The following is a 13,984-nucleotide window of genomic DNA, read 5'->3' as shown; positions in this document are numbered from 1 at the left end:
TATTATCATTTATTTATATGGAGCCACAAATGTTCTGCAGCGCCTTACAAAGTACATAAACAAGTTGTAGACAAGTGACTTACAGAACAATACAATACAGGACAAGAACATGGATAATATATATTGCTACATTAGTGACCATAACACCCAGATAAGCAACAGAGCATAAGCAACCAAGTGTTAGGTGCCCTAGTGGTGAGTAAGTAGATGAAACTAAAGTAGGGAGAAGCACAAGAGGGTAGAGGGCCCTGCCCGTAAGAGCTTACATTCTAAAAGGGAGGGGAAGACAAACAGGGGTGACACAGATGGGTTAGATTGGGAGGAAGGAGCATGTAGCAGAGAGTTAGAATGATAGTTGGAAGGCTTTGATGAAGTAGTGGGTCTTAAGAGCCCGTTTGAAGGATTGCAAGAGGTGGAGAGTCTGATGGGGAGTGGGAGAGAGTTCCAGAGGTGGGGAGCAGTGCGGAAAAAGTCTTGGAGGCAGGAGTGGGAGGAAGTAATCAGCTGGCATGAAAGACGGCGTGCATTAGTTGAACAAAGAGAGCGGATAGGAGAGTGAAGGGAGATGAGATCAGAGATGTATATGGGAGAAGATTGGGTGAGGGCTTTGTAAGTGAGCATGAGAACCTTAAATTGGGTTCTAAAAGGGAAGGGGAGCCAGTGGAGGGCTTGTAGAAGAGGGGAGGCAGATGTAGAGCGTTTGGAGAGGAAGATAAGCCATGCAGCAGCATGACGGATAGACTGGAGAGGAGAGAGATTGGATTTGGGGAGGCCAGATAGGAGGAGGTTACAGTAGTCCAATCTGGAGATGATCAGTGAGTGTATAAGGGTTTTAGTAGCATCCTCGGTGAGATAGGGTCTGATCTTAGAAATATTTTTGAGAGGGAAACGACAGGACTGTGAAAGGTTCTGGAAATGTGATTTGAAGGAGAGGGATGAGTCCAGGATAACTCCAAGACAGCGCACCTTGGGACTAGATGAGATAGTTATTCCATCACTTGATAAATAGTGGGAAGTGAGGTTATATGGGAGGGTGGGAAGATGATCAGCTCTGTCTTAGACATATTAAGTTTAAGAAATCGCTGGGACATCCAGGAAGAGATAGCAGAGAGACAGTTGGAGATACGTCAGAAGAGAGGGGGAGAGATCAGGGGAGGAAAGGTAGATTTGAGTATCATCAGCATAGAGATGATAATGGAGGTCAAAAGAGCTGATGAGTTCACCTAGAGAGGAAGTATAGAGGGAGAATAGGAGTGGTCCAAGAACAGAACCGTGGGGAACACCTACTGTAATAGGCTGTGGAGGGGGAAGAGGAGTCATGAGAGGAAACTGAGAAAGATCGATCAGAGAGGTAGGATGACAGCCAGGAGAGGGCAGTGTCATGTAGACCAAGGGAGTGAAGGATATGCAGCAGGAGAGGGTGGTCCACAGTGTCAAAAGCAGCAGAGAGATCAAGGAAAATGAGAAGAGAGTAGTGGCCTTTGAATTTGGCAGCAAGGAGGTCGTTACTGACTTTCGTGAGGGCAGTTTCAGTGGAGTGGAGAGAATGGAAGCCGGACTGAAAAGGGTCAAGGAGGGAGTGGGAGGAAAGAAAAGTGGTAAGGCGTTTGTAGACAATCCGCTCAAGGCGTTTGGAGGCAAAAGGAAGGAGAGAGATGGGTCGGTAGTTAGAAAGAAGGTTAGGATCAAGGGTAGGTTTTTTTAAGAATGGGGGAGACAAGGGCATGCTTGAATGCAGAAGGAACAGTGCCTGATGAGAGGGATAGGTTAATGAGGTGGGCAAGATGGGAGCAGGCAGAGAGAGGAAGCGGAGGAGGCGGGAGGGGATAGGATCAAGAGGGGAGGGGTGGAGGACCGGATGAGGGCCATGACTTCCTCTCCAGATACAGGGGAGAAGGATGTAAGAGTTGGTAAAGTTGATGGGGAAGGGTGATCTGGGAAAGGAAGAGGTGGAGAGCTGGGGGACTGGTTGGATATGATGTCCTGACGTATGAAATCAATTTTAGATGTAAAGTAGGTAGCAAAGTCAAGGGCAGAGAGCAAGGAGGGGAGACAAGGAGGGGGTGGGTGAAGGAGGGAGTTGAAAGTGGTGAAGAGTCACTGGGGATTAGAGGACTGAGAGGAGATGAGGATCTTGAAATATGACTGTTTAGAGAGGGAGAGAGCAGCACTATAGGATGAGAGCATAAATTTGAAATGGAGAAAATCTGCCTTAGAGCATGATCTTCTCCACTGTCGCTCGGCGATTCGTGAACTTGCAGGTATCTGGTGCATTTGGAATGCTAAGGTTGGGGAGTAGATCTGAGAGTGTGAGTAGTGATCGCCGGGGCAAGAGAGTCCAGAGCAGAAGTAAGGGAGGCGTTGTATAGGGAAGTGGCTTGATCAGGGCAGGAGAGAGAGAGGATAGGGGAGAGAAGTGAGTCAAGCAGGGAAGAAAAGGAAACTATCGATAGCGTCAATGTGACGCTTAGTGATGGTGGCTTTTGGAGGTAGAGGAGGGGAAGGAGAGAGGGACAGGTTAAAAGAGAGAAGGTGATGGTCAGAGAGTGGGAAAGGGGAATTGTGAGTGATCAGAAATATCACATCGGTGAGTGAAGACCAGATCAAGCATATGGCCACTCACATGGGAGGGTGAGGAGGTCCTTTGGGAGTGACCAAGTGAAGATGTGAGGGTGAGGACTTTGGAGGCAGAGGATTCTGTGGCGATATCAATTGGAATATTGAAGTCACCTAGGATAATGGAGGGAAGGTCTGGGGAGAGAAAGTGAGGGAGCCAGGAAGCAAGTTGTCAAGGAACTTGGAGGGAGGGCCAGGGGGACGATAAATGACAGTTACTCGGGGGTGTACTGGGTAGAAGAGGCATATAGCATGGATTTCAAATGTAGAGAATGTAAGGGATGGTTCAGAGGGAATGGGTTGGTATGAGTAACCAGGGGATAGAAGTACCCCAACACCACCACCATGGCGACCCCCACGTTGTGGGGTGTGGGAAAAGGTGAGGCCCCCAGAGGAGAGAGCTGCAGGAGAAGTGGTGTCAGAGGGTAAAATCCAGGTTTCAGTAATGGCTAGGAGATTCAGGGAGTTGGAGATGAAAAGGTCATGGGTCGGGACCAGTTTATTATTACAGACTGACCCGGCATTCCAGAGGGCACAGGATAGAGGGACAAAGTTTGTTGGAAAGATTTGAATAAGATTATCAGGGTTGCTGTAGCGTGGAGGTGAGATTCATTTGGGGGACCGAGATGAATAGATTGTAGCGATGGTGCGGTCTCCAGTGCTAGAAGGGGAGCCAGTAGAAGGTGGGCAGGAAGGGAGCTTAATGATATGTGGATGGATGTGGGGTGAAGTGACATGGAGAGGGGGGTGGGAGGAGGGTTTAGCAGTGAGGTCGTAGGACCCCTGTGGAGTATAAGAGATTGAAAGTGGACTAATGGGAGAAGATGGGGAGGAAGGTAAATAGAGGAGAGGAGATAAGGGAAAGAGGAAGTGGAGGAGACAAGGGGAAAGGATAAAGGTGGAAGCAAGGGGCAGAACAAAAGATTAGGTAGACACTGAGTGAAGGTGGGAGTTGAAGAAAACATGGTAATGGTAAGAATGATGTAGATAGGAGAAGAAAAAGTTGAAAGTAGGAATGTAGAAATAATGTAAGAGTGCAGATTTCCAGAAATGCAAGTAAGAGTACAGTGTGGGAAAAATGTGTCAGTGAAACAAAAGTTTATTATTGAGTATAATAAAAGTGGAGATTTGGTGGGAGCAGAAATTAAATAATAAAATAGACAGTGGTTGGAGCTAGATGATTTAAGGCTTAGAAAAAGAGCTAAGGTAAAAGTACATTATTATAGAGCAAAACTGACATTAACATAGATAAGTATGCATTAGGATTATATGTAAAGCACAGAGCCAGCACAAATAGTAGCAAGGGAGGCACCGGGTTTATATAGCCACCAGACAGGGAGTTCAGTGATGAAAGTCCAGGTTATGTGTCCACAGGATCTTGTAGTATGGAGAATGTGAATTCACAATTGTTCATCCCACTTTGTCCAATTTTTGGGGGGGTTATTGTTTGATTGTAGATCGGTGGGTTTCCTTCTGTTTAACGCTGATATAACGCAAATAATCGATTTAAAATGTAATTGGCACTTTTAAATCGGGCACATATGAGATAGGGAACACCAGCCTAGGCTATCCAGCCTTACTATGAACCTTACATAGGAGACCTGGCATGTGAAGCCACTGATTACTAACTACCCCCAAAACACTCCCACTAATATTACCAGCAATAATTTACCTTAAATAAACAAATAGCGCATACCATTAAGCTAACATCTGACTCTATATATCTAGAAGCTAACAAAGAACACAAAAACACAAAAAACTAAATTCAAAACCATCAGCTACAGATACTATGCAGTGATAAACTACTTAATCTTAACATTACTTCTAAGTTAATTTGTTCAGAGCAGTAGTCAATTACCGAATACAGCTGAGGCAGGGACATAATACCAACTGCGAGGATTTTGGCGCTCAGAATGCCGATGCCGCAATCCCGACATCTGTCAGAATTCCGGCGCCGGCATCATAAAAAAGGTAAGTAGTGGGGTTAGGGGGAGGGTTAGCGTTAGGCACTAAGTATCTATTATAGAAAAACCAATGCTGTTTGGAATTCTCATTTGCTAGGTATACTGTCTTTAATTAATATCTGTAAACTCCAGAGTAACTTTAAATTTAATTATCTAGTCAGATCTTATCTCCTAGCTTCATGGGATGCTGTTTTGGCTCTGCTTGTTTGTATTAGAATTGTATGACTTGTATCTGGTGTGGGTGAGGGTATTGAGGGTGGGTGTAATCAGTGACTACACATGTTATGCTTAACTATATAATCAGTAGGTCACAAGGCTTTAGGCTTATACAAGGCTGATAGGTTATATTTCAAAGTGGGTATATTTTTCTAAGTGGGACTACATGTACAGCATAACTTAAAGAGTTAGTCAGGAGTTAAGCAGGAGGAAGACAGGAGAATGACATTTTAAAAGAACTCTCTATAACTTGGAAAAAAGCAAAGAATCTTCTGAGCTTCCGGAAACCCTGCTACTCAGCAACCAGCTTCCATTATAACCTGGACACACCTTTTGCCAACACCCTGCAAGCAACTACCTGCTTACATTTAATACTTGTATGTTTGCGTTTCTTCTCTACATTGTTTAAATCATTCCAAAACCACTGTCAATTTATCTTTATACCACTGTAGTACCTACCATTGTTTCACACATATACCTTTTTTATTTCTTTTTTTTTTTTATATATATATATATATATATATATATATATATATTTTCATACTTTAGACTAATTCTCAAGTCTTGCTACTTTAACAGCTCTATATTCTTTTTTTGGTTATAATATACTATTGTAGTTGTGCCTTTACATCTTCCAGCACTGTTCTTCCTTTTATCTGATTTTGACCTTTGACCTGTACTGCTCCCTCATCTCACACTCATTACTACTACTGACTCCCCCCCCCCCGACTGCCTCATCTACACGATGTCTCTTTTCTTCTACTCCTCCCTCACTCTGCTGCTACATTATTTTCTCCTCTACCACCAGTTTTCACCTCTTTTCTCCATCCATAGTCCCCTCTACATTATCCCCCTCCTCTGTCTCTCTTCATCACATATTAGTCTCTCAACTGCATCTCCCACAACTCCAGTATTATTCACTACTCTTCCACCATGGTCCTGCTGCACCACCACTAAACCCTGCACCCTCTCTTTTCTCCAAGATACCTATCCTTCTCCCCCCCACACCACACTAAACCTCCACCTTACCCATCACCTACTGTCACCCTTCCTCATTCAGAAGCCAGCCACATAACCCCACACTCCTTATCCCCCTTCTCTAGATCAATATCACCTCCACACTACATCAACCCTAATAATCTCATTCTCCTCTCGCCTTTTAACTCTGTCCCTCTCTCCTGTTCCCTCTGGAAAGCCAGTTTTATCTATAATAAACTGGTCCCTGTTCATGAGCACCTCTTCTGCAATGCCTTGATTCTCCTTGCCATCACCAAACCCTGGATTTATCCCTCTGACACCACTGCTCCTGCAAAATTCCTCCATCACTTGGCTTCCTGGCTTTTAATCTTCAACTGGGCCCTCAAGACCCATTTCTTCCTCAATGCTTTCCAGCGCTCATCCTAACCCACTACTCTATGCTCCTTCCTCACTATCTAGCCCATCTGTGTCACCCCTGTTTGTCTGACCATCCCCTCAGAATGTAAGCTCTCACGAGCAGGGCCCGCTTTCCTCACGTGCTTCTTCTTGCTTTACTTTTACTTTCATTTACAATGGTTCCTAAAACTGCTTACTGACACCCTGCTGCTTATTTAGGTGTTATGCAGCATTGTTTATAAATCATGTACTTGTCCTGCATTGTCTGTACTGTTAATAACTGTTGTCTTGTGTGCTCATTTATTTTTGTACTTTGTAAGGCGCTGCGGAACCCTTGTGGCACCATATAAATAAAGGAAGATAATAATAATAATAATAATAATAATAATAATAATAATAAGTAGAGGGTTAGAGTCAGGCACTAAGGGGGGAGGTTTAGGTTTAAGCACTGGTGGGGAGGTTAAGTTTAGGGATCGGGGAGGGAGGGTTAGGGGCAGGGAGAGGGGGAGGGTTAGGATACCAACTGACAGGTGTTGGTATCCTAACCCTATCGGGATTCTGACTGCCGGGATCCTGAGCGCCAGCATCCCATACCCAAACCCTCACAACAGTTCCATTAAAAACCTAACTTGAGCTGCTCTAGCACACACCAAAGTCTTGAATACAGTTTATAATGGTTAGATGGATGAATGAGATTTTAAGCAAAAACTGGTGGTGGGGGGGGGTGGTTGTGAAGATAAAAACAATATGCAACATACTTTATAGAGGAAAGTGGGAGGGGTTTGAAAAAAATATAAGGAGGCACGGAGTTGAAAGTGGCTGCAAAATTATCAAGTGCATGTGAAAGCAGCAATCCCATATAAATTGTTTTATGTATTATTTTAACTAGAAAGTGATGTACATTTTAAGCATGTATTTTATATTTATGTTTCTTAGCAATCCTCCTACAAATCATTATCTCCTTTTGTAAATTATTCTGAATGGCAAAAATAGTATTTGCAGAGAAGGGAAAAGTCATGATGAGAACAGAGCTCAAAAGGGTGGAAAATTATCAATTATGAACAGTAGTCTGAAGAAACAAATCAAGAAAAAAAAAGTAATTACAAGGCCACATTTTATAACCTGCCACAGTGATTATGTAAAAAAAAAAAAAAAAAACACCAATTTTTTTTCATTGGACTGTGGGCCTGATTCAGAGCCGGACGCTCTGAACGAGCGCCCGCTCTGAATCAGGGCGTGTTTTTTTTAATAGCGAAGCGGCCAAAGGGCCGCTCGCATAGCTGTGGGTTACCACCCACAGCTTATGCGAGCGTCCATGATGATGGTCGCGATGGTCAAGACCATCACGACCATCGGGCTTGCAACGAGACCCTTGTGGTAGAGTCTCGTTGCCGCAAGCCCTGGAGTGATTTTGGCTCTATCAGAGCCAAAATCACTCCCACTGACATCACTAGTGATGTCAGTGGAGCCGGACCCAGACGGTAGGCGTTCCCATGGGAACGCCTCCGTCTGGCCAGCCACGCTCCCGGCACGCCCACCAAAGGGGGCGTGCTGTCACTCACCATCGACAGCACGCCCCTTTTGGTGCGAGACCCATAACGACGGCTACCCCGTCGTTTTTCGGGTCCCGCGCATGCGCACGACGGAGGCGCCTCCGTCATGCGCATGTGCATTTGGGGAACATCGACCCGCTTGCGAGCGTACAGCGCTCGTGAGCGGGTCTGAATGAGACCCTGTGACTTTAGCAAGTGGTAAAAGTCCAGCAAACAAAAGTTATAGTGAACTATATATAATATTTTAAGATAATTATGGTCATAGAGCCATGTCTGGATGAGAAACAATGTCTGTATGAAAAACACTAGGAAGTAAAGAAGGTATAGAATATAGATCAATGGAATTTTATGGCGATAGATAGCCAGAAAGGCCAATGGTCTCATGGGTTGATCCGGCCATCTGAACGCCTGGCCAAGCAACCTGGCCTCCCAATGCTCTGTCGTGCTAGCATGCTTAGACGGAGTGTGGCCTCGCGGAAAGAATGTCATTAAGTGTGAGTACTTACCTAGAACATACACACAGAAAAAAATGCTGGCCGAATTTTAGCCCGAGTTCATCCCTACTGCATAGAAAGCTGAGCTCACTGCACACTGGAGTCTGACCGCCACCAAATGCACGTCTAAAGTTGCATACACACGGTACGATCTGTACCACCAACGACTTGGAAGATATCTTTCAGTGAAGTCATCCTGTCACATCTCTGAACAGGCAAAGTTGACAATATCGACCAGATTGGCCTGCATGTATGAACGATCATAGATATCGTTATCGTTCATGCGGGAACGCGCATCATTGGTCGTTCACTGCATAAAAATTAACTATATATATATGAACGATATCCTTATCATTCATAGATAACGTACCGTGTGTATGCAACTTAACAGAACACAGTTAGGAACACATCTAACAACTTTCATCCACCTAACCAACTTGTCAAACTAAACGATCATGAAGTGTACTTCACATACCTAACCAACTTGTTCTGATCACTTAACCAACCAACTTTTTTATCAGACAAGCCAAATAAAAGATTTAGTAATGTCACAGGAGTAGGTAGACACTATGGGGCAAATTCAATAACATGCAAGGTTGCAAAAGCAAACTCGCATCATAAAACTCATATACATTGTGGCACATTGTGGCAAAGCGCGCATTTCAGAAATGCAAGATTCAATTACAAGCAGTGGGACTCGTGGCAAGATCACGCAACTTTTCTACAAAAAGTGAACTCAGAGAAGTGCATTAAAGTGTGGGGAAATCATCCTGGACCACAAAAAAAATGACAACCGAGACAGCAGGATCATATAGAATGCTGATAGTGACCATAAGGGACTGATTTTTGCTATTTTGATTAATGATGGAAAAAAAGATAGCAAGCAAGATGCTGTAATGGTTAGCATTACTGCCTCACAGCACTGAGGTCTTAGGTTTGATTCCCACCATGCTCTAATTGTGTGGAGTTTGTATATTCTTCCTGTGCTTGCGTGGGTTTCTTCCAGGTACTCTAGTTTCCTCCCACACTCCAAAAGTATACTGGCAGGTTGGCACCACAGCTGGCTCTCAGGTGTGTGGGAACAAATGGCACAATTATTGTTAGATGTGTGCCCAGCTTAAGTTTGTGGAAGATAGTTACTAATGCAGCTGAATAGGGGAATTCTCATACTGAGACAACAATAGGCGTGTTGTTAGGCCTGGAGTATTAGTCAGCGTGCCACAAAATTACCAGAAGTAGTAATAATATTAGTTGCGGTATCCTACCCTCCAACATGACCCATTCCATTAGGTACAAAATGCTCTGCTCCTGGACTTCCCATCTAATATATGATTGCCGTCACCTGTGTTGAACTAGGTGATTGATAAGACAGGTATCTCACTGCAATTATAAATTAAGAGGGAAGTCCAGGAGCAGAGCAATTTGTACCTAATGGAATGGGTCATGTTGTAGGGTCTGCGGTATATACAGTGATTCAGGGACATGCGGTGAGGTTAATGGATTGGGAGGCACTAGCTAGTATCAGAGCCAGATTTACAAACACATATGAACCTGCAAAATGGGGTGGAAAGGGCCTGCGCCCAATAGTGTAATAAATTATGATTAATAGCGCCCGTGCTCAATTAACAATAATGTGCGTACCAAATAAAAAATCTTTAAGGCTTATCTGAAACTCTGTCAGGGGGATGCGGATGATATGGACCCGGGATTCCAGTACCCGGGGAATCCCAGGTCCATATCATCCGCATACCCCTGACAGAGTTTCAGATAAGCCTTAAAGATTTTTTATTTGGTACGCACATTATTGTTAATTGAGCACGGGCGCTATTATTCATAATTTATTACACTATTGGGCGCATGCCCTTTCCACCCCATTTTCCAGATCACATTTCATCCGATTGCCATACGGATACACGGAAAGGACTGCTGCCTCCTCGTACTGGAAGGATCCAAGTGTTGATTGGATATAAACTCCACTTTAAAGTTATTTACACCGAAATAGACGTTCAGGGTAACCACACTGTGTACGATCAAGGAACGACAACATACATATGAACCTGCCCCTGATTTCCCCCTCACACATATCTCCCACTAGCACAGAGGATCCCCCATAGCACAAAACATTTCCAACACACACAGAGATATCCTCCCCTAGCAGTGGACCCTCCTCACCTTTTTCTCCTTTGCGTGTTTCCTCTCTCTGCATATTCCAATTTCCTTCCCTCAGTGCTGCTGCTGAGCTCCGATGCCTGAGTACTTCCTAGTCTGGTCACCTGATCGTTATTATAACGCTGCAGTAACAGGTGAATTGAAGACAAGACCATCACCAGTTTTTCACTCCCTGCTCCATGCAGCAATGTTTCAAGAACTTTGTCATTCACGTCATATTCCCAGCTAAAATCATGGGGCAATGTAACCATGTGGTCCAATGAGAAGTGGTAATAACAGCGTCTTACTGGGCCTCCTTCTCTTAGCACCCCCTCACCCCCCCCCCCAATACTGAAGCCATTCTAAAGTGGTAAGCAAAACACAACACTTTTAGGAGCCCTGGATGAAACAGTTTTAGCATACAGTTCCCAGAGCTCCACTAATTGGCGAGATAAGTAAGTAAATTGTGTGTAACAAATCCTAATGCTGCTTTAGACTATTATAAAAAAAAAAAAATGTTGTATTTTTGCCCTTATTTACGAAGCGCACTAAAAACTATAGACTGGACACGATTTTAGATTCTTCCTTACCATCAGTGGCAGTAAGTGTAATGTGCAGAAAAACAAGCATAATAATGTGATTTAAGTGCAAAAAAAAAAAAAAGAATATAAGGTAAAAATTTCATTATAACAACTTTTTAGGACTAACGAAACTACATAAAAATGATAGGGGTCAATCCAAATAGCCGCGGTGAACTAGCGGGTGCGAGTCATGGCGGCAACAGCCGCACTTCACGGCAGCCTCACAAAAGTACTCACAGCCCCATTGGCCCACAAGCAACATTGTGCTAATTCAGGGTCAGATCGGGCCGTCAGGGGTGCGAGATGAGGTGCTGTAGCCGGCATTTTAACAGCATGGCAATGGCAAGTCAAACCCTTCGCGGCTAATTGGATTGACCCCATAGTATTACAATATTTAACACACTTCACCTGAAACACACTCAAGGACATGGACCAGGAGTGATAACAGGAGAAAACTCTTATATGTATTTAGGTAACAAAAAAACACAGGTAAAAAAAAGCCTAAGAAACTGCCTTTGGTACATACAGTACAGTACAGTATGGCACATGTCCTCGTGTTCCCTATACCTTCTGGCAGAGAGATCTGCAGTGCATCACTGACAGCAGCACATCCCACGGCTCTTCTAACCACTCCCTGATCACAAGTATGTGAAGTTAGATATAATAATCTGTCCTGAAAACACCCCCGGGTTCCCTATACACGGTGCAGGAGGACTGATGATAAAGAAGTGCAGGGACACATTTGGAAGAAGCAGACACATGCATTCAGCTACTATCTGACAACAGATCATTTCTGCATCTCACTAACCGGGGACAGGGTAATAAAACTCTGCAGAAGCCAGTGCCCTGTGCTAGCTGCTGTCCTGCAGGGTAATGGGGTCACTATCTTGCTGTCCTGCAGGGTAATGGAGTCACTATCTTGCTGTCCTGCAGGGTAATGGGGTCACTAGTTACAGAGCGATGGTTTCATGCAGTGTAAATAAGAGTGTCCAGTCCTCACCTTCAGCAGCAGCAGCAGCGCTCTCTCTCACAGGATCCTGATATACACAAGTCCCTCCTTTCTGCCGTCTCTCTGTCCTTTTTATTCCAGGCATAGGAATGACAGTATAAACAGCTGCAGGCCCTTCCCAGGACTTCCCCCTCACTGCAGTGGGAGGAAGGGGGTGGGCATTGATTTTGGGCTGAGATACAAACTGGTTTGGCACTTTCACTTATAGAAGGCAGAAACACGAATACCGAATGTAAAAACACATTTGAAAAACCACATCCAACATTCTCTGTTGTCAGATCAATTTTATCCTATCTATTTAATCCTCTGCTGTATCACTGGGCAACTTACGGGTTTCGGACTATAAATAGACAGTAAAAAGGTCGACAATGTCTAGATAGACACCAGATGTTAGACAGTCAATAGGTCGACTGGGACTAAAGGTTGACACACTAAAGGTCGACTTGTAAAAAGGACGGAAGGTACAAATGATCAACGGTAAAAAGGTCGATGGAAAAATGGACAACACAAAAATGGGTGGCTTTATTTCTTAGGGTTAGGCACTTACCGGAGGGTTAGGGTTAGGCTCCAGGAGGGATGGTTAGAGTTAGGCACTAAAAGGGACTGTTAGTTTCAGGCACCTACCCTGACGGTTAGGGTTAAGCACCAGGAGGCAGGGTTAGGGTGAAGATTAGGGCTAGAAAATGTGTCGACCATTTTTGTGTTGTCATTTTGACCCTTTTGACCATTTGTACCTGTCGACCTTCTTACATTTCGACGGTTAATGTGTCGGCATTTTGTCCCAGTCGACCTATTATATGTCTAACATCTGGTGTCTATCTAGACACTGTCGACCTTTTTACTGTCTATCTGTTAATCTACACACACTTACACTAACACAAAACTAACAGCAACTGTATTTCAGATAAGAAGATGTAGAGTGTCTGATTCGACTGCATCTTTATGCTAATGCTGCAGCCAATGGACTTTATACAGATAAGCCCATCGGCTGTGGCGCTAGTCCACCACTGTGCGTATTATGAAGATGCATCATCGGAGATTGCACTAGCCCTATGGAGGTGCAGAATTTCCGGCTGAACATGGCCGCCGGTGTCAGTGCAACTGCAGCAAAAGACAGCCGCCTCTCTGCTTTCAAATTTGTCCAGCGTCTCCCGGCAGTGCCCATCACATACTTGCCAACTCTGCAGATGTCTTAAGCTCTGGAAAGTGACAAATTGGAGAGTGATAAATGACTGACCAATCAACTCCTAACTGTCATTTTTCAAACACAGCCTGTAACATGACAGTTGGGAGCTGAGTGGCTGGTCGTTTATCACTCTCCACTTTATCACTTTCCAGAGCTTAGTACATCTGCCCCTTGATCTGAAAAAGTCTGGTTTTTCAGACCTTGCTGCATTGGTGAGTTCAGGTTTACATACCAAAACCTCCCCTCCACCTGCACCAGTGATAGTTATTACGTTTTTTATGTGATGTGGTCCAAAACCATCCAGTGAAAGGCCCAGAACAGGCTCCCTGGGTCAAAGTTCTGGCTAGCGCCCGCCTCCGTGAGGTCCGATCGGGACCCTAACCACTCCATTAGGCATTCCAGACAAATTGCCACTCCTCTGTGAAGTTTTCATCTAATACATCCAGTGTAAGGCCCAGAACAGGCTCCCCGGGTGTTATGATGACCTGAACTACTATTGACTATTGTGTAAAACCTCTACAGTCACACTGGTGAGGTCTTCATGCCAATAACAGCCCTACGTTGTTCCCTGAGCATGTCAGTACTTAGGTTGCCGTCTGAACAGTAGAGGCTTACACAGTAGTTCAGATATCGCTGCAAATGTGTACCATTAGGGATCTGACTGGAGACAGCTGTAGTGAATTCCGATATAAACAGGAGTGACTGAGCCACTAGTTGGGTGCGGAGTAAAGTGGCTGGGTAGCTGGCTGGATTGCTACACCAACGTGATCTGAATGGCAGGGATTCCGATAGAAGGCTCAGAACTGTGGCAAACTGAGGGCAACTAGGCTGAGGGCTGATGGT

The 13,984-nt window shown here is 44.5% G+C and overlaps 1 protein-coding gene across 2 annotated transcripts in view; it reads right to left on the bottom strand.

Moving 5' to 3' along the window:
- Positions 1 to 12,036, bottom strand: part of LOC148529660 (transmembrane protein 272-like) — a 102,320-nt gene extending 90,284 nt beyond the window's left edge. Inside the window, exons 1-2 of one of the 2 annotated variants that reach the window (XM_088468318.1) lie at positions 11,947 to 12,036; positions 10,390 to 10,508 (exon numbers count right to left, since the gene is read on the bottom strand). In XM_088468318.1, coding sequence (XP_088324444.1) covers positions 10,390 to 10,423 — 34 coding nt within the window. In that variant the 5' untranslated portion in view covers positions 10,424 to 10,508; positions 11,947 to 12,036. The remainder of the gene's footprint in view (positions 1 to 10,389; positions 10,509 to 11,946) is intronic. The other variant, XM_088468319.1, reaches the window with a different exon arrangement.
- Positions 12,037 to 13,984: the final 1,948 nt, after the last annotated feature.

The sequence above is a fragment of the Taudactylus pleione genome, unplaced genomic scaffold, assembly GCF_031769625.1.
Source record: "Taudactylus pleione unplaced genomic scaffold, aTauple2 ptg000085l, whole genome shotgun sequence".
NCBI classification, from domain to species: Eukaryota; Metazoa; Chordata; class Amphibia; order Anura; family Myobatrachidae; genus Taudactylus; species Taudactylus pleione.
The sequence above is the reverse complement of the archived record's forward strand: the minus strand, read 5'-3'. Positions and strand labels throughout refer to the sequence as shown.